The 23042-nt window shown below is 41.2% G+C and overlaps 1 protein-coding gene across 2 annotated transcripts in view; it reads right to left on the reverse strand.

Annotated features, from left to right (window-relative positions):
- Window positions 1-11736: 11736 nt before the first annotated feature.
- Window positions 11737-23042, reverse strand: part of LOC146859237 (polypeptide N-acetylgalactosaminyltransferase 17-like) — a 1122647-nt gene continuing 1111341 nt past the window's right edge. For both annotated transcript variants that reach the window (XM_085649922.1, XM_085649923.1), the window contains one exon: window positions 11737-12367. In XM_085649922.1, coding sequence (XP_085506048.1) covers window positions 12239-12367 — 129 coding nt within the window. In that variant the 3' untranslated portion in view covers window positions 11737-12238. The remainder of the gene's footprint in view (window positions 12368-23042) is intronic.

Genomic DNA, 23042 nt, shown 5'->3' on the forward strand with positions numbered 1-23042 from the left:
TTTCCCGTAATTAATGCAACCAAGAAGAATTGTCACAGCCCGGTTACTGGATTTGTAAACTTTATTTCTATTGGCGTAGGCAAAGATGATAGAAACCACCTGACGCGTTTCAGCTAATTGCCTTTCTCAAAGGTATAGTCTCAAAAGTCCAGGTAAGTATGGCAACTGTGAGTGCACCAGCAATCCCTACAGTTGCCATACTTACCTGGAATATCTGGATGGGTGAGCGAGCAAAGAGTAACATCATTGTGATTTTGAACATTTGCAGCTTCCACCAATGCATTATGGATACTGTAGTGCGGCAAGTAAAGGGCACGTGATTCATCTGGGACATTGCACTTTTGAGACTATACCAGATATTACATCACTGATGACATATGTGTCTTTCTGAAAAAAAAATATTTGTAATATATGTATAGCTAAAAATTAATGGAAGAAGACATGGGTGTCTAAATACAGTGATGTAATATCTGACGTCATCAGCAGAGGATTGCCGTCGCGTGAGTTATAGTTGCCTGCACTAACTATAACGGGGGAATTTCAATGGTTTTTCACGAGTGAAATGTCCAGCTAACTATAAACTGTGTGAAACCTATGGTTTTTTAAGTGAGAATATATATATATATATTTATATACATATATATATATATATATATATATATGTATGTATATATATATATATATATATATATATATATATATATATATATATATATATATATACAAATATGTGTTTGCGTTTCACACTGTTCCATCGATACTGGCTACTTCCATCATATCGTGCAGCACTCAGACTGTGGACCTGACATAGATTCTATCCCAAAAGAACGTAGAAATACGGCACTCTGCTGCAGTAACAGAAGTTTTCTTTCACATCTACAATGCGTTTCGGATGAATCGTGGCATGCAGGCATGAAACAAAAACATTTGTCACCACAAATAAAATGTTTTCTAAACTAATGAACAGATACAAATATATGCTCTTCAGGATGTTTGAACAATTCTCTTCCCTGACATAAAATCTGCAGTATTTTTGGCACTCTTGGACTAGAACACGACTGCACATAGCAAACAAAGCAACAGGTGTTGCTAAAATAATTCAGATCTTAACACAATGTTAACTTGGCAAAGTAGTGTCAGGGTCACCCTTTTTCTCAGTCAACCTACATTGCATTGACTAACATTTACTCATATATCCTTCACAGAAAAAAGTGATGAAAAATTGACATTTAATGAGCAAATGGGAAAAGAGGAACTTAACAAAGCACAAATATTTGTTATATCCAAGTGTCAGCCCTTAACATGCGTTGTTCTGCATGTACACACTCGATTCAAATGAAACCTGACATGAAGGAAACATAGTCTGCATAGCCTTTCTCCTGCTTAGTTATCATCCAGTTGTGCAAACATCTGAGCAGCCTGTCATGTTGACAACATTTGCAATCCTTGCTGGTGAGATGGGCTATCTTGTAGATACCAAACTGTCCTGAGCTAGTGTAACCCCAAATTAAAAAGCGATGATGGGTCAAACTGGTTGATGGTGGTTCTGATTTTCAGAGGTGGGTGGCTCTGAGTGGATGGTTCTGGGTCTCTGTACTGAGATGCAGGCATTCAGTGCCGGTCTAAAGCTAAGGCATTGAGTTAACATCAAGTGACTTTAGGGAGCGGAAATCCTCCTCGAAGCCAGTTGTAGTTGACCATCTCTTAATGACCAAATACCAGACACTGTATTTTTAATTAAGTGCCCATAAATGGTTTATAAATATAAAGTTACACCTAGTTATGAAATGTGCATTTTGTAGGCAAGAAATTTTATTTGAAGGGGATTATAGAGGGCCATATATTTTGTTGACTGTTCTAGTGTTCTCCAGCAACACGGAACTGACATGAAACATGAGGGGGTCATGTTGAAGAGGTATTTCACAATGAGTCCTGATCTGGTGATTGCATTCCTCCCTCTCCTGGTAGTAAAGCTGTTGTTGCAAATTACAGTACGAGTCAGAGCGCAGCTGCTTTCTGTGAGCAATATTCCTAATGCTATTAATTCTCTGATTTGGAAGAATTGAGTTTATAAATGTGTTGCATTCCTTCCATCAGTGAAAGTCCAACTACTAACATCACACTGCCTTGGCATGATGTTCTAACATTCCTGACAAAAGAATCATGTGCCATGTGTGAAAGGATGTGCTACAATGATGTTTACAATTGTTGCTTCATTTACCCATGACGAAGACTATATCAATGCAGAAAGTTCTATGTGGATTGTCATTCACGTTTGTTGACATCACAAATTCTTAATACACAAACATGTGCTATAAATGCAGATATATATTACAAAAATAAATCTCTTCATCTCTGTCACCTAAATCATACCACTGATTTGGAATTCTTGCTCAAGCTTGACTTTCAAGACGTGTGTTGATTTTAGAATATGTGCATCTTAAGGAAAGTTGTCACTCTTCTCTGTAAATCTTTGCTAAGTATTCTGTGAGTGGAACTTATTTGTGGTTTACATTTAAATGTGACACAAAACAACCTAAGTTTTCACCAAATATTGCACATAACAAAAATGAGTGTTTGAACACATCATTATTATTGATTTAAAAATATTTTTCATTAATGTGTAAGAATTAGCAAGACCAAAACTTAAAAGGAGATGTGCGCATTTTGGTGATATAGAATTAACTATAAATTGCATGAATTTTAGGATGTTTTATTAATAATATATATAATTTTGTATTCAGATAATGAGATAGATTTTAAATAATATTTGCATTAAATAAAATTAGTATTTTTTCCAGTCACATTTTTTAGTATATTTTTTGTGGTATACTGGAACGATATTATCTAACACGAAGAACAAAGTCTATATAAGGTTTTGTTTGCCATAAAGAGGAACATTTAGGTTGTTTTGTGTTATTGTAAAAATGCCCTGCTCACTTTGTTTCGTTGTTGGTAGTTGTGAAGTTAAATATAAATGTGCTCAGACGTGTTATTTACAGGGAGGGCTGGAGAGGCAAATCTTGAATAAAAAATGAAGGGATAAAAAAAAATTATCGCAGTGAATGAGGTCACTCTTTTCCCTCCCTCATGCGTATTTCTTGACTAACTCGCCACATTATCTATAGAGGAAACTACCAGAATTTTTGACAAAGGCAAATTATGACTAAAGAGAGCAGTGTTAATTTTCTCTACATTTTGAACACAGCCTGCTCTCTCATGAATGCTAAAATTCCTTTGTCTTCCTCTATCTAAAATTCCTTTGCTACAAATCTACACACAACAATACTGAAGTAAATGCTTGCGCATTTCAGCATTAAATACTCTCCATGTACTACTCGCTTGAGAATATGTCCGCAAAAGATCCTATACTCATTCTTTTTGGCCAACAAACCTACTTTTCCTTGAAGAGCACCCTGGGAATCAACCTTCAACTCCATCACCACTCTCACCCTTGGCATGCCATTGAGACATTCTCAGACCAAGGCAACTACCCCTAGCTCTTCACCGGTCTATCTGCTTTCAAATATTATTGAATTTTAAACTGCATGGGACACAGTATGGGACACAATATAAAATATAATGACAGCCATAAAATCAGATCAGACTGCTCTCCATTGCCGGTGTATACAAGGGTGCAAACATCTGCCTTCTACAACAGAATGCCCAAGTGTAAATTATCTTCTTTACTTTTCCATACCTCTAAACATTGAATGAACAGTGTGTTCCAGGCTAACCTCCATGTTATGTGTCTTGAATTAGATAAACACATTCTGACATGTGGTTTTGCCATTTACAGTCTATTCAGAAGGGACCTGGCCAGGTATTTATTGAATGGACTGTTACAATTGGAGCCGGGCAAAGGCTGATTTGCAGATGGATGGCCTTGCTCTGAAGAACCAAAGTGGGTGTAAATGGTGATTGCACCAGTGCTTTTAACTCCAACGAGGGTGTAAGGCAGAGCTGCATATTAGCTCCCTTTTTATTTCTTTTTTATATTAACGCCCTTGAGAAGGAGTTATTGGCAAGAGAAAAAGACCTTCCCAGATTTGAATCCTGCATCATCCGGGTTTTATTATATGCAGATGATGCAGTTTTAATTGCCTGTACAGATAATATCCTCCAGCTTTAGTTGGATATTTTTAATGATTTTATGGGGGGACTTAACATGAAAATTAATCATAAGAAGTCTTTTATTATAACATGTGGACCCACGAAAACCTGCTCCCACCCCTATCATATTCCAGGGATCCTCATAGCTAAAGTAACCAATTTCAATTATCTAGGAGTTTTGATATCTTCAATTTAATTTGGGGTAAACTTTTGTCCCAGAGAGCAGGAAAATTCGAGGTGGCAATCAATGCAATTTTTAGGTTGTAAAAAATACTTGGAAACAAACCCATTAGAGAACTTATTTTTCTTTATAAGAGTAAGTACACTTCCCAGGTGACTTATAGGGCTGGCGTTTGGGGCTACTCAATGGCGGGAAACCTTCAAACAATGAAAAATCGATTCCTCTGTAGGTTACTTGCCGTGCCAAGGAGCATGCCAATGTTTATTACTCTTTGGAAGTTGGATTGGCATTTTGGGAGTATCTAGTTAAGGCTGCCCCTCTGTTATTATAGTTCAAGATTTGGAGCTCGCCCCATACATCGTTCAGTCAAATGATTCTTGCAGGCTGTCTTAAATTAGATCATGCAGCCACAATCCCCTGGCTTGCTCATGTCCAAAAGACATTTATAACTATAGGACTGTCAACATTTTTTTACCTACCAAAAGAAATTAACGGAAGCTCAAAGAAATGTGTAAAATCCTTTCTCTCTTCCTTTAGATTTCATTCTAGGCTTGTAAAACATCAGTCTATGACCTCAGAAGCCTGTTATTTAGATCTAAAGCAGACTGAGGGTGGGGAATTCTACCCTATCTGGATGACAAATTTGGTAAGCTGATTTTACCCAATTTGTTTTAGATTGGGTACTTTGTATGTCCTGGTAGCCCACCCTAAGCAGAGTGTGTGTGTTTGTCCTTGTGATGGGTTTTCTAAACAAACTCTGGCCCATTTTATGTTCTTTTGTAATCTTTACTCCAGATGAAGGGCGTTTTTTTTAATGCCCATTATTGTGCTCTTTTGGTTGTAGTTCTTTTTTTGTCTGTTTGCTCCGCCTCCAGCTGCTACAGTCCAAATTTTGTTGTGCATCAGTATTAGGTCATGTTCATAAAGCAGTCAAAATCAGGAAGACTGTGACTTCTATTAATGATTAATGCTGTGTTTATTTATTCTGTATTGTTGACGGGATTTGATAATGGTATTGTGAATGGCTTGAGATTCCACTGTGATGTTTTATTCATTTTAATATCTTGTATGTATGATGTTTATTCTTTATGGCCTTGTGCCGAATAGAGCTTTTGAATTAAATTGATTGGGTGAAGAGTAATTGATTAAAATGTAGCCCAAGTGATTGCCAGTGGCTGAGTCTTTTGCATACATTTCGTCCATCACCTTTGTGCATTCCTAGTGCAAAATCAAAAGTTTGGCAGTTATGCCTAGAAGTGGGTCCCATGCTTGCAGTACCACAGGATGCAATCTATACCTCATCAACAAGGTCTAACTAGGTAGATTCTGGTTAGGGTTGGTTATGTTCCTATTCAGAGGGGATTGAACGTGGGTGTTTTGGATGGACTCTGCCTATTAGGCAGTATAAATATTGATTTGCCTATGGCTGGCCTCTGTCTGGAGTGGCATAGAGGGCTGACAATTACAGACTGGAATACAGACAGTGGGATTTCCAATGGCCAAGACTTTTTTAAGCATTCCTCCCATCTACTTAGTATTTATCACTTACATAGCTGCCATTCCCAAGAAGTACAGGCTGGTTCACTAAGGGGCTAAAACCCAACTCAGCATTGATAACACCTACACTACTGCAGGCAGGTTGTGCTGTCACTTGCCTCTAACATCTCTGTAAAAAAAGGAAGGCTTTCCAACACCCATGACGATTCCTATCATTCACATCACCACACCCTCATTCAGCCTTGCAAATTCCAAATGTGTCTGCTTTTAAGCTTATACACATCACATAAGTTCCCAATATCACTCTCTTTACCATTAGTGAATGCACCCTTTTTAAACCTCTTGCACATACATGTTATTGATCCATGTCTAATCTACTTCCCAGCAGGAAATACCAATCATGTGTTGAAAAGGTAACAGACCAGAACAGAAAGGAACTAGAATTAGCTACCTACTATGATCTAGGATAGCATGTTTCTTGCAGACAGTTCTAATTTGGCAGTCTCTCGATTTGCTGCTTTCCTCTATGATAACTGTAACACTCTAATGCATCAATCCCACATAGAATACAGGATCTACTTTGTATCTATTTCTTGCCAAACTCAACGTTCTTCTATTTCAATACTAGACTGGTCTGGCCACCTTCTAACACAATTTGTCTTCACCAATGCTAAATAAAAGACCAGGAGCCAGCCCATGAAAGTAAAATTCTTGTAATGTAACACTAGTAACATTGACCTTCACATACTCAGAAATCTTACTTCTACCTGCCTAGACAGGGCTGGACTTATTGATTATGTGAGAACACATAAATATAAATGTCAGACCACTATGATTGGTAACCTTAATTATTTTGCTACACTTGTTTAAAATCTAAAGATCCAAACGTATCACCACAGTGGTTCTCAGCTAAACTGAATAATGCAAAAAAGTGATTTGAGGGAATCTGGGTGTAGATGTTGCTATAATGAAGGGACCTGCTTGGGTATCAGACCTGAAAATAAAAATGAAAATTATTCATATCTAATAGATGAACATTTTAAATCCGATCACCTCTGCAAACTAATGTGCCCAAAAATCTGTTTGAACTTGTCTATCACTCCTTTCAAGGTGCAACCTAATTTCTTTTCTGACTTATCTGTTATATTCTCTCTGAAAAATGAACTACATTCAACAGAATTTCAACACAGACCTAATTGAACCCCCAATTGCTATTCTACCATTATTTGCTTGATGAAGTTCCTAAATAAAACAACTGTGTGACCTCCCAACATAAATAGTTCAGCATCCTAAACAAATTACTTTGTGTCTACCAATTTGGCTTTAGAGCCAGGCACTGCACATATCAGTTACTGTGAACATTATTAACACAACTCTTTGGATGTTGGACTATGGTGAGATTTTTTGCCCACCCTGTACAATGCATTTTGGTGCTGTGGCTGTGATACATTTAAGGACACCCTTGAAGCTTATCTTTGTATCAATAGGTATGTTCTGAAGTGCTTCACAACCAATTTCAAAGGGTACACAAAGAAAAGCACGTTGACTAAGACCACCAAATCTTCAGTATGTATCGAACCTGAGGTCTCAATCCTGCCACTTCCAATCTTCAACCTAAATAGATAACCACTTTGATGTCTACTGGGCCATACCTGCAATTACCAATTTTGAACAGCTGTAGTTTAAACCTCTCCGGAAAGTGTTTTGACTCTTGTGACCTGCTTACTCAAAATCCAACTATGTATGTATGGCCTAGTATTTTCCTAGCCCTAACATTTAATAAGCTGAGTTTATTTGGATTGCCACTAAACATTTCCAGCTTTTATTTTCGTCTCCATCCCTCCAACTACTCTCTATCTGGATATTCAAATTCGACCATTGCATGTTGAATTCAGTACTAACCGAGCTTACTAAAATGCATGAAACCTTTCATTTGTTACTCAGGCATCAATAATGTAGCCCATTTGTAGTACCTTCTGAATGAATGAGATTTCCTTTTTACTAGGTATCCATAAAACAAGGTGGCTACATTATGAGCAGAATTGCAGTCTGCAACTCACTTGATTTCTTGATCGTGCCATTGGGTCTGAGCACAGTGGTCCGGAATTCACTAAAAATGTCTCCCATTCAAGGATGCATGTACTTTACAAATCTTTCATCGTAGACACTTCTAAATTGAAGGCACAGGCTTCCTATCAGATTTCTTCACAGATTGTAGCCCTAAGGAATCTTCCCCTGGATCTCTACCACCTCTTAATAATGCATAGTTAAAAAAGAACTGAAGGAAATGCTGTGGCTACATTATATTTTCCAACACCATTAATTCACATTTAAACATAGCACCTTATTTAGAGTTGCTGGAGGGTTTAATCTATCAAAATATGTCATCCCTATTACAAGGACCTGTATAATGGCGGACAGGACATCTGTTAGATATGTAGCAGAGTATCCCATCTGCCAAACTTTAAATAATGCTCTAAGGGCCAATAACAGTTTCAATCACTGGTTGCGACTGCCAAATGTTTTCTGCAATACATTAATGCCATTTTTGGATTCATTAAATATTTATTGACTTCTAAAATGGACTGACTTTATACCAAATCACTATTTGAAATAAATAAATTGTAGTTGCCCTTTCCAAATAGCAATTCAGTATAAGATGTATCAATGTTGTGCTACCAAAAAATGGTGGCTGAATATTGAAAAGTTACTGACTTCTGAGTTGGAATATTAACACCTTCACAAAAGGGAAGGGATCCTTTGTGAATGTAAAAAAAAAAAAGTTTGTTTGGCTAGGGGACCACTGTCAACTCTCGAACAAACTTTTAAAAAAGTAACCTTTTTTTTTAACACAGTCTTTTTTTCTTGAAAGAAAAAAGGCTACATTAAAAGGTGACCATTGACATCATGGTCTGTTGACCCTAGCAGGACACCATCCCTGTAATAGCCACCAATCAGAATGAGTCACAATTTGCGATCAACCTCAGTAAAATTCAGTAAGTCAGATTGTGACGCACTTTGAATTAGAATTTTATTAACTGACCTATTAGTACAGAGGTCAGATCATAACATTCTTTATTGTCATGAAAATGCTGATTGCGAATTGCAGCCTGAGATTTGGTGACCCGTTTTTCGTACCTTGGGGGCCTAAGTCTCTTATACATTCCACACTTTTTGATGTTATACTTCCTAAATTAAAAACCTCAATTGAAGTCAAATTATTTACTGACTTAAAGAGATATTGCACCTACCAGTGGCAGACCATGTACAGATGTGTCCCTTGACCCTGCCCCTGTTCAGAGACCCAATATCACAATTGTAGTTATATATAATCACAATTGCGTGAACATACCCATTATGTCCTCAGTAACTTTCTTTACTTTTATTTGTTAGTCTGGTTTCTACTTACCCACTAGCGATTTAGCTGTACTCTAAAAATGGGCTTGAAAATAATAAAAATGTTCTCTATATTTTTCCAGGGTGGTGTTACCTCTCCTTTTCTTTTCTACTGTTTCTACAAATAATTTGGATCTGTAGTTTATCTAGACATATCATCATTCTCTTCCTGAATAATAGCACAGTAAAACTTCTACAATATCCAAACCGGGGATGTCCTCTTAGACTTCTTGTATTCTGGCCAGATTGTAAGAAAACAGAATAAAATGAATTTAAAATATGTGACAACTTTCAAATGTATTTGCTTTGCTCACAAATTCTGGCAAGCCATTTTCCAATATCTACAGATACCCAAAAGGGGTTGATATCACTTATCTTTTAACCCATCTTAATTTACTTTCCTATATTGATTTCTACAAAATATTGTAGTCTACTCTTGAACATTGCTGGAGAGATGTAGAGGTGTCAGTGGCATGACAAAGGTCTGTTGGGTTAACCTCATCTACCAATATTGGAAGTCAACAGGTAATAAAACTCCAGTGTATGTAAGAAACATTTCCTCATGGCATTTCAATATGTTTTTAGTGCACCTGGTACTTTTCTGGATTAATGTCAATGCCTACATTAAAAGGTCATGCTGCAGCCAACTTGCAATGAAAAGGAAATCCCTTTTGTTTTAAAGAACTACTAATATGAACCACACTCTCACATTTCTAACATCTCTGCTTTCATTCCCATCTAAAAATAAAGATTCAAATCAATTCAATTCACTACATCGGATTTAGAAAGCACAGTAACCCTCTTTAGGGCAACTAAGAGCTTTCAAAATTATTCACAGCATGAGTAGAAGATTGATGATTCTTAGGAATTTTGGGAGCTCTTGTCATCTTTTAAGATCCTAATTCGTATTCTACAATTTGGGGGTAACTATTAAACTAGATATCAATGCTGTAGCAGGAGAATAGCAAGCTAATTTACTTCTTATGTAAGAGATCTTAGAGCATTTATACCTACAATCTGAGTGACAAAAAGTTCTCATTAATGACCATTAATTTACTTGGTGCTCCTCATTGTGTTTCAGATCATTTGCACTACTGAAGCCTTTTTAAACTCTTAACAGGTACTCATAGCCCATCCCTCACATAGAGATGGAAGGGCTGCATCAATTATGTTTGTAGTCAAATGTAAGAGATTTTGAAAATGAAGCAAACAATATCCAATTTTGCCATCAGCCATATTGTCTACTGTAACACAACATATACAACCTAATTCAAAGCATAGATCCTAAATGTGCTGAAGCACTGCTATTTCCAAATGTTGATTTGAGCATACATTTCTTATTGTTACACCCTTAAAAATGTTTAAATGTTATTCTATTTCACCCCATATAGATGTGCATGTTAATAGTCTCTTGCTTGATGACTATGGTCCTCATCCGAGCAATGGGCTAATCTTGATTTGGGCAAAAAACTCCTCTTGATCTCTGAAAAGGGAGTTCACGTTGTGTACAAACTTGTTCCGGTTACATGTCGGCCTATATGGTTTTCTCCATTTATTACCTGCTCCAAATTGTGCATGCATATGGTTCATATTTTGAGTTTGTGCACTGTGAAACAGAAGAAAACGTATGAGGTTAGCATATTAACCCCTCCATCATATATTCAAAAATTAGAATGATGTGTTTACTGTGCATCCACTAATTACCATATCCAATGGTATGCGAGCGTCAGGTGTACAATTACAGCACCAACTTTGCATCTGCAGTATAATGAGGGTGTAGTGTCACACTGCATATGTCTTACCTTGTTAGTATGTGTGTGATATATGCTTGTGTAAGAAAGAGCTTTTAGCTGTTCTGTTAAGCAAGAGGTAGTCTGATCCCAACTACTTTTTATATAAATAAATAAAATATTTCTTATATTTTTAAAATAAATTAATGTATACTTTGACATTTACCTCTGATTGTATAGTAGACACTCTATATGTGCAGTTTGGGCTGCCACAGCCCCTTTGTGTTGTTATTTCCAATCAAATTGAAGATATTCACAACTTACAAAGTATGAGATACAGTAATGAGCACCTGAAACAGGTGTTCCCTTGCTTGTAGTTCTCTCTATATACACATCATGCAACATAAACATAACACCTATTATCATCTAAAATAAGGCTCTCATTTTACCCAAGAACCAATAGACACTGTAAAACTCTTGCACTGCTCTCTAGGTCCATTGTAAACATGTAGGGAACAAACCCTTACCCACATAACTCTTCATGTGAAATAAGCTAAAAAGCAACATTTTCTATTGATATGCACAATGCAGACATAATGAATGAGCAGCTTCAAATTTTGCAGATACAAACTAAATGCATTGCTGTAATTTGATAATGCTTGTTTTTGGAGAAGTGATAAAGGAATTGTAGAGGGAATCCTAGAATAATCCAGATGACTGAAATCCATTGGACATTCAATGTTAACTTTGTTGCTGACCAAGATACAGTAGATAGACCACCTCACAACATAGTCATGAGCTTGCATTAGTGCCCCACCATTGATCAATTAATTTTATTGTTACTGAAAGATTAAACACAGTTGTGAGTTCTTAGCTGTTCTGCCCCTGACCTTGTGTCCACATGAGCAAGACGGAAGGATGCTAAGCATGAGGAAGAAGGGAGTCAGTGAAACAGGGAAGGTGGTCATAGTTGATGCAGTGCAAAGAATACTGCCTCCTACAGGCTTCAAGCCATGCCAACATTTTTCCTACTTCAGCCAAGTGTCCACACAGCTCATTGATTTATTCGGATCTCCATAAACAACTTGTTGATGCTTATGTCATGATTGCAAGATGTCAAGAAGTATATTTGGCAGCTGTTTAACCCAACATTGTCTAAGGATTAGAAGGACTGCTGTAGAGCCATGAAGAAACCAATGTTCATTTAGCAGTTTCCTTCTCGCTCCACTTCAGAACCCACTTCATTAAACCAAATGACAGGAAAGAATCGCCTCATTGATTGACAGCAAAATGTCTTCCAGCTCTTTAGTCCTACTATTTTTCACTTAATAAAATTTTTAATTGTCCACCTTTGACCAGTACAGTTGCGCAACACAAGATCAATGCCGGAGTTTCCTCTATTTTCCACCTCCAAGCATCGTTCAGTCCCTTTATTTATCAAGGATCCATTCTATAAAAACAAAAGTAAAAGGAGAACAGCATTAGAATTAAAATCAGCTTTATTTTACTCGGAATTATCACTGACATTGTTATACTATGATCTCAAAGGTTTTAGCGGTTGCTCCTCTGAAAGTGATTTGAGTGAGGCCTTTTGACTGTAACATTCTACATGAGGTCCACAAAATGTATGCATTGTGTATCCAAATAAAGAGTACTGCAGAGTGATGGCAAACCAGACATGCACCCTGTGCTCATTGTAAATAATTATGTTGCTCATACATCTGGGAAATCTACCACCTATGAAAGCGAACCGCTATGTGACATTTAATTGACATGTTTTCCAAAGTGTTATTAGGATGACAGTAGCCTTTTCCTGAACTAATGGAAGGGACCATTGTTAGAGGGCAGTTGATAGTGGAAAACGGTCGAGTTGATTTAATTTTGGTACTACAAAATTGAATCTAAATTTACAGAAACTGATGTTCGGACTTTATTGGATACTGGGAGAAATAGCCAAGTTTAATACTGTCAGCTATTTTGAACTTTTCCCCTTTTTTTCTAATCCTTTGAGGAAATGCAGTAGAGCTTTATATGTAGCCAAAACAATTATATGAACGAAATGGATTTGCAGATCAGTTCACTTTCTATTGAAGACTGGTTGTAGACTTTTTAATTTTAAATTCTGTTTATTAAACAAATGCTCAATACACCATCATATACAGTATACATACAGGGTATAGTAGGGCAAAAATTACTAGGGGAGCAATACACGCGTAGGCAAAGCAGGGCTTATTGTTTCTGATCCCAACGACATGGGGCTCTGACTGCATCTATTTTAACAATCCTCCGGCTACATACGCTTAACTTCTGTATTTTTCCCAAGGGATAGAGATTTTTTCTCATTTTTTCAGGCACCCTCTGCTTTGGTAAAATACTTTCTCTGACTGCTGGCAACAATCTACGCCTTGCGTCCAGGCCCCAACTCTTGGGGGATCGGCAACCCCCCACAACTCTACAATGTTCCTTTTTGCCACTCCTGAGGCCAACATGAGCCAAGCTTTGGTGTGTTTGGGCCAGGTTGTAGTCTTGGCTCTAACTTCTGAGCATAAAAAACTAATTTCTCGATGTGACAATCTGGAAGATAAATATAAAGAGGTTGAAATTACTGTTAACGGCTTAACCTTGCAAGAGTATTGTTTGAGAGCCGCGCAGAGTGTCTTTTCCTTTCAGATGTATCTCATTGGTATTGTGATTGCACTGATGAATTACAGGTATGTAGGCTATTCCTCCTTGTTCTAAATATAGTAAAATGCTCTTATTAATGAGATCCTACAGAATTGATTCCTCTTTTTTTTCAGTTTTTGTGACAAATGTTAAGCCTTTTTTTAATATCATTCATTTAAATAATATGATATTGGCTGAAAGATTACTCAGAAGGGAAATAAGGGCACTAGATTTTAGAATAAAGAGTTCATCCTTAGACTGCAAACTTTACGAGACTTTGCAATTCTGAACTCCTAGTGCTTAGATTGAGATCAACTCTTTCTCATCTAGTTCAGAACTTTAGTTTGGTAGGGGGGCGGGGAAACCCAATGCACGAAAGTCTTAGACCATGGGCCTATAGGGAGGAACGGGGAAAGTGTAAGGAAGGTATTTTGGGCCAGGGCGGACCCGGGGCAAGGATTTTTAAGAAAAAGTCCAGGCTAATATCAGGAGATGCTGTGGCAGAGAGTCTTGAGGAGAAATCACCAGAGGGTGCATTTAAGCTTATGCTCCCTCAAAGAGGGAACACAGCTGTGGAACTGGACAGGTAAACAGCGGTCACAACTGGACATTCTCCACGGAATTCCCTATGATACAAGAGCTGGAACTCTCGGAGGGTACATTGAACAATGGGAGTACCCTGTCTACTTAAACTGGCACTGTTGGTACCTCCTCCCATCCCACGAATGGATCATCAACAGTGAGTACCTTGCAAAAGACTTCCTGCGAAGGCGGGGCTTGAGATGGGCGATCGAGATGGTAAATCTTCAAGAAGGCATAAGGAGTTATGCAGGGCCTTTAACATGGGACTCACCCATGTGTAATGGCACCATTGCTGGAGCTGTGTCAGTTTACGACACACTACTGCAATGCATCATTACTGCGTCACCAGATACGCCAGGTATCCTGACATATCTGGTCAATCCTTGTGACATGGAGCGCCGTAGTGTAAATACGGCACATCCATGGTGTAGCAACGAAGGTGCAATGAAAAGTGCTGCATCGCTGTTTCCCCCAAGTGATGCATCACTTTTCATAAATGAGGCCCTCAGTTCAAAAGTGAGTGACACAGGCAAGTGAGGCAAATGAAGAGGATAATTGCAGCCTTTGAGATAAAGGCATCTGTACAACCTCTGCCTCTAAGAAAAACCCACTTAGAGCAGCAAGAGATAAGAAGAGGGAGGATGCTGGTTTCAAGTGAGATTACTCTATCATGCCTCAGCTAGGGAGGTGTCTAATAGTATCCTGAGAGGCGGCTGGTGATTCAGCTACACTGAATGTTGGCTATAGGGGGATTATGTCCCATTGCGATGAAACACAGGCAAATAGCTGTTGATCTCAGCCAGCCCAACCAAATTTGCAGGGTGCTATCCGAAAGGTGGCTAAGACATGTTTGGACTTTTCTTAAATCTAAATATATTTAGAAGATGCAGCCAGCATACACAGCGCTGTTCACTTCATGATGGCCCCCTGATCTCAAAATGACTCACAATTAATTTTGCTACCTCTCCATACCATACTATACCATACCAACTTGAGAATTAGTGTTGTATTTCATTGCTTCATAAACATTTATTATTATGAGAAGTATGTTAATAAAATAAAAATATTCCTATTTCAATGCAAATGTCACTAGAGCAGCATGTATACAGCCACCAGATGAGTGGTTTGCAGTGAATTGATACATACCCAATTTGAAAAACCACCTAAACATATTATAGACATTATACATGAGATAATTTAAAAATGAACTCCTTTTTCATGTGAGGGAGAGAGAAAGGGCCCTACCACTTCCCAACTAACCCTTCTCTCTTTTGCTCACAACCGTATACATTTTTTAAATAACTCATTTCCAATATGAGGTGTTTTTTAATGGAGTCTATTTCAAAGAAGTCAGTTTGAAGCACCATAGAGAGCTAATTTCTCTTTGTCTTCTGCCTAGTGTCATGGCTAACTTTTTGTGAAATTGACTGCATACAAGATCTACCAGAGCCTCCCGGGTCCAGGGTCCAGTGCGGGGCATTGTTGTCGGGCTGCCAAACGCTGTGTGTCTCCCCCGCGGCCAAACAAAATCCTTGGCCGTAGTTGGGGGAGACTACAGCTCCCGTGAACCTTTGCGCCCCAGCCTACTTCCGGGCAATAGCGCACCCGGAGGCGCTTCAAAACCACCGCCTTCCTCGGCGGAGCGGTGGGACACTTTTTGTGAAATTGACTGCATACAAGATATACCAGAGCCTCCCGGGTCCAGGGTCCAGTGCGGGGCATTGTTGTCGGGCTGCCAAACGCTGTGTGTCTCCCCCACCGCCAAACAAGATCCTCGGCCGCAGTTGGGGGAGACTACAGCTCCCGTGAACCTTTGCGCCCCAGCCTACTTCCGGCCAATAGCGCGCCCGGAGGCGCTTCAAAAGCACCGCCTCCCTCGGCGGAGCGGTGGGACACTTTTTGTGAAATTGACTGCATACAAGATCTACCAGAGCCTCCCGGGTCCAGGGTCCAGTGCAGGGCATTGTTGTCGGGCTGCCAAACGCTGTGTGTCTCCCCCGCCGCCAAACAAGATCCTCGGCCGCAGTTGGGGGAGACTACAGCTCCCTTGAACCTTTGCGCCCCAGCCTACTTCCGGCCAATAGCGCACCCGGAGGCGCTTCAAAAGCACCGCCTCCCTCGGCGGAGCGGTGGGACACTTTTTGTGAAATTGACTGCATACAAGATCTACCAGAGCCTCCCGGGTCCAGGGTCCAGTGCGGGGCATTGTTGTCGGGCTGCCAAACGCTGTGTGTCTCCCCCGCCGCCAAACAAGATCCTCGGCCGCAGTTGGGGGAGACTACAGCTCCCGTGAACCTTTGGTGAGTTGGACACGGATCCCGAGCTGTTGCCAAACTCGCTGGCTGTATTCCTGCACAATACCCAAAATGTCCAAATGGAAAACTGGGGATAAGGTGGTGGGTACTTTGGATGCTTTCCTAATAAGAGCCGAATCCCTGCTAGTCCATGAAATTGAGGCTACCGAGCGGAGACTTTCTTTGGACCCTAGGTTGTTAGGGGGGGGTTTTACCTGCTGTCCCATTATATGCCCCTAGTCCGTCACCCAAAGCTACCGATTTTACCGATCAGCCCCGGACCTCTACCCTCAGCCTAGTTCCCACGTCCACTGAGCATCCCTCCACCTCTGTTACTCAGAGTAGTCTGGCTAGTCCCGTTAGGGTTAAGACTAGGGGGATGAAAGCGGTGGGAAGATCTGTTAAGGATCCACAGAATAAAATAAAGAAGGGGCGCAGTACAACTAAAAACAAATCCATTCCTGCTAAAGTCCCGATTGAGGCTCCTGTTTGTGGTGTCTCTAACCTTTCAACCAAAGACAATCACCCTAGTGACCCTCCTGTTATAAGTTGCTCTTTGACCAAAAGGGATTTTATTAACCTACTGGAGGAAAATCTAGCAATCATTCTCGAGCCGTTTTATAAACGCCTGGATATGGTTGACCAAAGGTTAGCTAAGATGGAGGAGGCTTTTGATCGAGTAACCCTAGAGTCCATGACACAGCCCCCTATGCAAGCTACAGCAGGGGCCCCTTTGGTCACGGTAGACGGCATTTGCATCGAACACACTGGTGCCACAACACGTTCTAAAAAATTGGTGGATGTGGCAAGGAAAGTGGGGGAAGTAAGGAACGTCATGCCAACAGAAAGATCCAACGTAGAGGTATTTCCCAATCAAACACCTTTGGCCCCCAAGAGCCTTCGTGGGCAGGTTGCTAATAATAACTTAGGTGATCACACGAAGTATCCCTTTCTTCACCTGCCCCCCCAAGCGACTCCCTACACCATTATCTTGGCAAACGTTCCCCCCTTACCAGTGGACTCACAAGAGCACTGGTCGTCTCTTAGAAACAAGGCCCTACATTATTTAAACAAAAAGACTGGCATCGGGGATAGGCTGTACATGGACTTCAAAATGGTTAGACGGATTGACTGGGTTGGCCACTCTGATAAAATCTTAGCAGGGGATTGCGTGGTTCTAAGCTTTAGGTCGCCAGGATTGGTCAGCCACATACTTGAGATTGCTGCCAATGCCCCTAATGATTGGTTGTCCATCAGCATTTTACCGTTAGGTTACTTTTACAAACAGGATGTGGCAACGAGACATAGGGGTGTCCGATTTTATAAGGGAGCTGACCATAGACCAGACCCCCGAATTGAGCTTAACAATCGCTTTGAGGCCCTGTCTTCTTTATAAGATATTGATTGACAGAGGTCGGGTGGTTCAGGGTATTTTGCGGGAGGTGGGATTGGAATTATTGTAGAGCTTGCCGCAGCCCACCGAGCCAATTCTCTGGAGTCGGATACTCAAATTAAGACTCCCACCTCGTCCATAATGAATCCAGGTAGCCCTCTAGCAGAGTCATCAACCCCCGTTGGGTGCCCGATTGATCCAGGTTTGAGGAAACCCATGGCTATTGCTTCTTGGAATATCGCTGGGCTGGAATCCAAGGCTGGCCTAGCAGACTGGTTATTACTAATCAATGAAGTCGACATCTGGGCATTCCAAGAGACATGGGCAGTGGAGAACATCTTCCATGTAGGCTATCTAAACTTTTCGAAACCTGCAATCAGGGGACATAGGGGGAGACCGGTGGGGGGTTTGACTTTCTGGGTTAGGCAAACCAAGGGGGTCACAGTTAATGTGATTCCCCTCGAAAACCCGGATATTTTGGCAATCAAAGTTAGATTTCAGAGTGGTCCCAATTTATTTTTGCTCAATATATATGCCAGGGGCCAAGTGGGTGGCAAGAGCTCACAGGTCATTACAGCACTTGAGACCTTTTTAGCTGAAGGCCCCTTCAATAATAACCTGATCATTATGGGGGATTTTAATACCTGCTTTGAACCCCTGGATAGCAATGATGGTAGACTGAGTGAGGAGGAGGACGCCTTCTGGGGCGTACCTCAGCTGAACCTGCAACCCATAAATAAATGGACTGAGGTAGCGCTCCAGGTAAAAGGGCTGTGTTTGGAATGAGGCCTTAGAGCGGCAAATGGCAGGACCAAGTCCAATGTCCTGGGTGCAGCGACTTTTGATAACGGTCGTACCAAAAGTAGGATCGATCACATTTTGGTAAGCGTGGGAATCTGGCACACTGTGATAGATATGGTAGTACAAACTCGTACCGAAAGCGACCACAACCCTCTGGTTCTCACTTTGGATATCCAGGGCTTCAACCCCACGGCCGTTGGGAATACAGCAAGTTGTTGTGCCCCGTTAACATCGGGTAATGACTTCAGACGGGTCAAATAGGCCAAGATGGCACTCGATGAGACAAAGGTCCTAGAAATCAGGGCCTTGGTCGCAAGAGCACTAGGAGAAATAAATGAGTGTAGCTCACAGGAGATCCTCAATGTTAAATTGCCATTGATCCATATGGAGCTCACTAGTAGGCTGAAGTCCTATTTTATCAACTCAAAGCCTATGAGGGCTAACCAAAAATTTGAACCTATTTCCTGGTACAATGAGCTTTGTAGGTCCACTCATAAAGCCCTTCTGACCGCTATTAAATCTAGGATTCACCCCTCAATTAAACAGGCCCAGATCTTGTATAAATCCACCCTAAAGCAGGCAAAAAGAGAGTGGGACGAGGAACGGTGGAAGGACTTGCTGGAAGCCTGCAAAGGCAGGAATATGACCCATTTTTGGGATTTAATAAAGTGGGGGATCGGACATAGGTCGGTTGTCCCCAATAACAACGTGGACCCACACCACTGGGTTGCCCACTTCAAAGCCCAATACCAGCAGGGCTCAGAGCGGGAGTCCTTTGTCCCACCCATATCTATAGACGTTGCGCTAAGGTTTAGTACCAAGGAGGTTGAGGTGGTCCTGAAGAAAATTCCGAGTGGTAAAGCACCCGGTCCTGACTGTATCCCAGCGGATTTATTCAGGCAGGATGGTGACCTCTGGGTCCCATATATAACGAATCTGATGAACTCATTGGCAGGGGGAACCCCATTCCCCAATTCCTGGTCCGGTGCAGAAATTATCCCGATTTTTAAAAAAGGGGGATCGTTCTGCACCGGGCAATTATAGGCCAATCAGTCTTATCGATGCGCTGCAAAAAATCACTGCCCGTGTCATCCTTGGAAGAATCCATAGTTGGATGGACGAAAAAAACATATTATCTAATCTCCAAGTAGGGTTTCGGGCTCACATGGGAACACTGGACCAGGTCTTTAAGTTTGTTTTACTTTATTGGAAGGAGGTCCTTTTGGGTAAGGGGCTTATTTTCGCAGCATTTGTGGATTTAAAATCCGCATTTGACCTTGTCCCCAGATCCAAACTTTGGGATGTCTTATTAAGGCTAGGGATGCCCAAGGAATTAGTAGACTTCGTGATCAAGCTCCACAGCTCTAATTACGCTCAGGTTCATTGGGGGAACCCAGGAGAGGTCACCGAAAGATTCAAAGTGGAGAAAGGAGTCCGCCAGGGGTGCGTCCTGGCCCCAACATTGTTTTCATTGTTTATAAACGGGGTTGTGCAGTATTTTGAAAATTATCCCACCGATGCTCCAAAGCTGGCTGGCCAAAGGGTGCCTCTGCTCATGTTCGCTAATGATACCTTGATTTTATCTAAAACACTGCAGGGTCTGCAGCGGGCCTTATCCCGCTTTGAGGCCTTTTGCAGCGAACATGAGCTAGAGGTTAATGTGGAGAAAACAAAATTTATGGTACTCCATGGGGCAGGTGACGTTTCGGCAAAAGTTTTTATGGGTGGGAAACCCCTGGAGCAGGCCAACGTTTTTACTTATTTAGGCATTACCCTGGGCGAAAAGTTGAGCTGGACTCCACAGGTGAAGCTTCTAGCCTTGAAACATTCACAGTTAGCAGGAGCCCTTTTAAGGGAGCATAGGCTCTCCCAAACTAAGCCATTGGCTCCAGCAATTAAGCTGTATTCTTTGAAAATAGTCCCTGCTATCTTATATGGTGCTGAGATCTGGGGTTGTAGCAATTTGTCTGATTTAGCGCTGGCCCAAAATAAATTTTTAAGATCAATTGTGGGCCTTCCACGATCGACCCCACGAATCCCTCTACTGTTCGACCTTGGCTGCAACCCCATTGAGGACATTGCACAGCTTAGAATGTTGCTCTTCTGGAGAAGGCTGTGGTCTACCCCTGAATTACATCATTTCGCAAAGGCCTTACTTGAAGTAAGGGGGTTGGACCACTCAAATAAGATCTTATGGCTAAAAACTATCAAAATCCTTCTTATTGATATGGGAATGAGGGATTTTTGGGTATCCCCGGAAGCGGCTGCTCTCCCAACCAAATCAGATTTAAGAGTAGCATACTGGAGCTTAGTAAAATCTAGGAGACACACTACCTTGGTAGGTTCCCCACTGACTAGAGCTTTTTGGGATTTTAAAGATGAACCATTCCTCAAAACTTATTGGGACTTAATTACCAAACCTAGAGATCGTAGGCTGTACCATCAGTTTAGGGTAGAAACGCTCCCACTTAGGAAATTCACCAGCAAATGGAAAACTGGTAAGGGAGACAGGTGTCCTTTCTGCCCTGACTGTATCGAAAATGTAAGCCACTTTCTTTATGTTTGTCCAGCTTATCATTTAGCTAGGAGTATGTGGCTCAAACCCCTGAGTAGATCTCTCGGTACAACTTCAACCATGATTGCTAAATGCTCCTGAAAATCGAAGATAATGAAATTATTATCATAGGGGTAGCCAAATTTTTAAGCTGGTCTTGGGCTATTCGTGAAAGAAATGGTGGACTACAGTAATTTGTTAATTTTATCTTTTTATAAGGAATTTTACGAACTTTTTAAAATTTTAAATGAATTGTATGTTGTGCATAAATTATATACCTGTGATATCCAATCTTGGTCGCGGTATTCTATATTGTCTTATCTGTATATATATGTATTTTAAGATGAATAATCATAATAAAGACTTCTTTGACTGACTGACTGAAAGGGCCCTACCACTTCCCAACTAACCCTTCTCTCTTTTGCTCACAACCCTATACATTTTTTAAATAACTCATTTCCAATATGAGGTGTTTTTTAATGGAGTCTATTTCAAAGAAGTCAGTTTGAAGCACCATAGAGAGCTAATTTATCTTTGTCTTCTGCCTAGTGTCATGGCTAACTAATGAGTCATGTGTTCCTTAAATTAACATGAAAATAAAAGGTTGGCTACACCCATGCAGGGAGCATAAAGGCCCTGCCTACTGCCAGCATACCCTATTCAGTGCCTCCCTCGACAGACAGACAGTAACTCTCCTGAGGCACTGACACATTTTTTTTAATGATGGGCAGACAGGTCCTGCCAGCTCCCCACCAGAAACTATATTGCTGCTGGTGGGAGGTGACTTTTTTTTTAAGTGGGTCCACCCCCGGCACCCACACACATTAAAAATCATTGTGGGTAATGCGGAAAGCCCCATATCTCACTGCCCCGGCCGGCTATGCCCTAGCACCCATAATTGGTGCTAGCGGAATCCAGCTATTTTTTCTTCAAGTGGGTGCCCACTTGGGGCACCCTCAACACCCCTGTTGTTGGGGTCTGTGGGCGTGCCCAAAGCCCCTGCTGGCACCCTAGCCAGCACTCATTGTGGTGCTGGCATTAACTACCTCCATTACATTTTTTTTTGTTCTCTGCTCCCGCCCGGAAAGATGTGTTTCCTTCCTGGGAGAGGGCAAGCAAGATATGTTATGTTATTAAGATTTATACAGCACACAAATACCCAACTGTGTCTTGGCTAACCCTGGGCGTAGTGGGCATAGTGGGGCTACGTGGAGCAGCGTGTAGTGTGGCAAAATCTACGCACACTCGCGCGCTCTGCGTAGCCCCACTATGCGCCGCCCGCCTCCCGCCCGCCCTCATTTTAAAATACCTTAAAGAATGTAAAAAGTAAATAAAATGACCTTACCTGCAGTGCAGGTCCCGGGGCTCCCTCTTCTTGCTTGCCGGTAACTTCTTCACACAAATGCGCATGCACGGGCGTCCGCGCATGCGCATTTCTCGTGAGAAATGTGCATGCGCGGGCTTCCGTGCATGCTTAATTGTGTGAAGAAGTTACCGGCAAGCAGGAAGAGGGAGCCCCGGGACGCCGCACTGCAGGTAAGGTCTTTTATTTACTTTTTATATTCTTTAAAGTATTTTAAAATGAGGGTGGGCGGGCGGCGGGCAGCTCCGCTTTGCAGCGGCGTGGGCGTAGTGCTGCCTGCCACGCCTACGTCATAAACAGCGAAGCAGGCAGCGCTACGTGCACTCCGTGGGCGAAGCGGAGCACGACGCACACCCTTAGTCTTGGCGCTAATAGTCCAGAAAGCAGGTAGGTGAACTATTCATTAAATAGCCAAGTCTTTAAGGCCTTACGAAAGGATGTAAGAGATGGAAGATTTCTGATGGAAAAGGGGAG

Source organism: Triturus cristatus, chromosome 3_2 (assembly GCF_964204655.1).
Source record: "Triturus cristatus chromosome 3_2, aTriCri1.1, whole genome shotgun sequence".
NCBI classification, from domain to species: domain Eukaryota; kingdom Metazoa; phylum Chordata; class Amphibia; order Caudata; family Salamandridae; genus Triturus; species Triturus cristatus.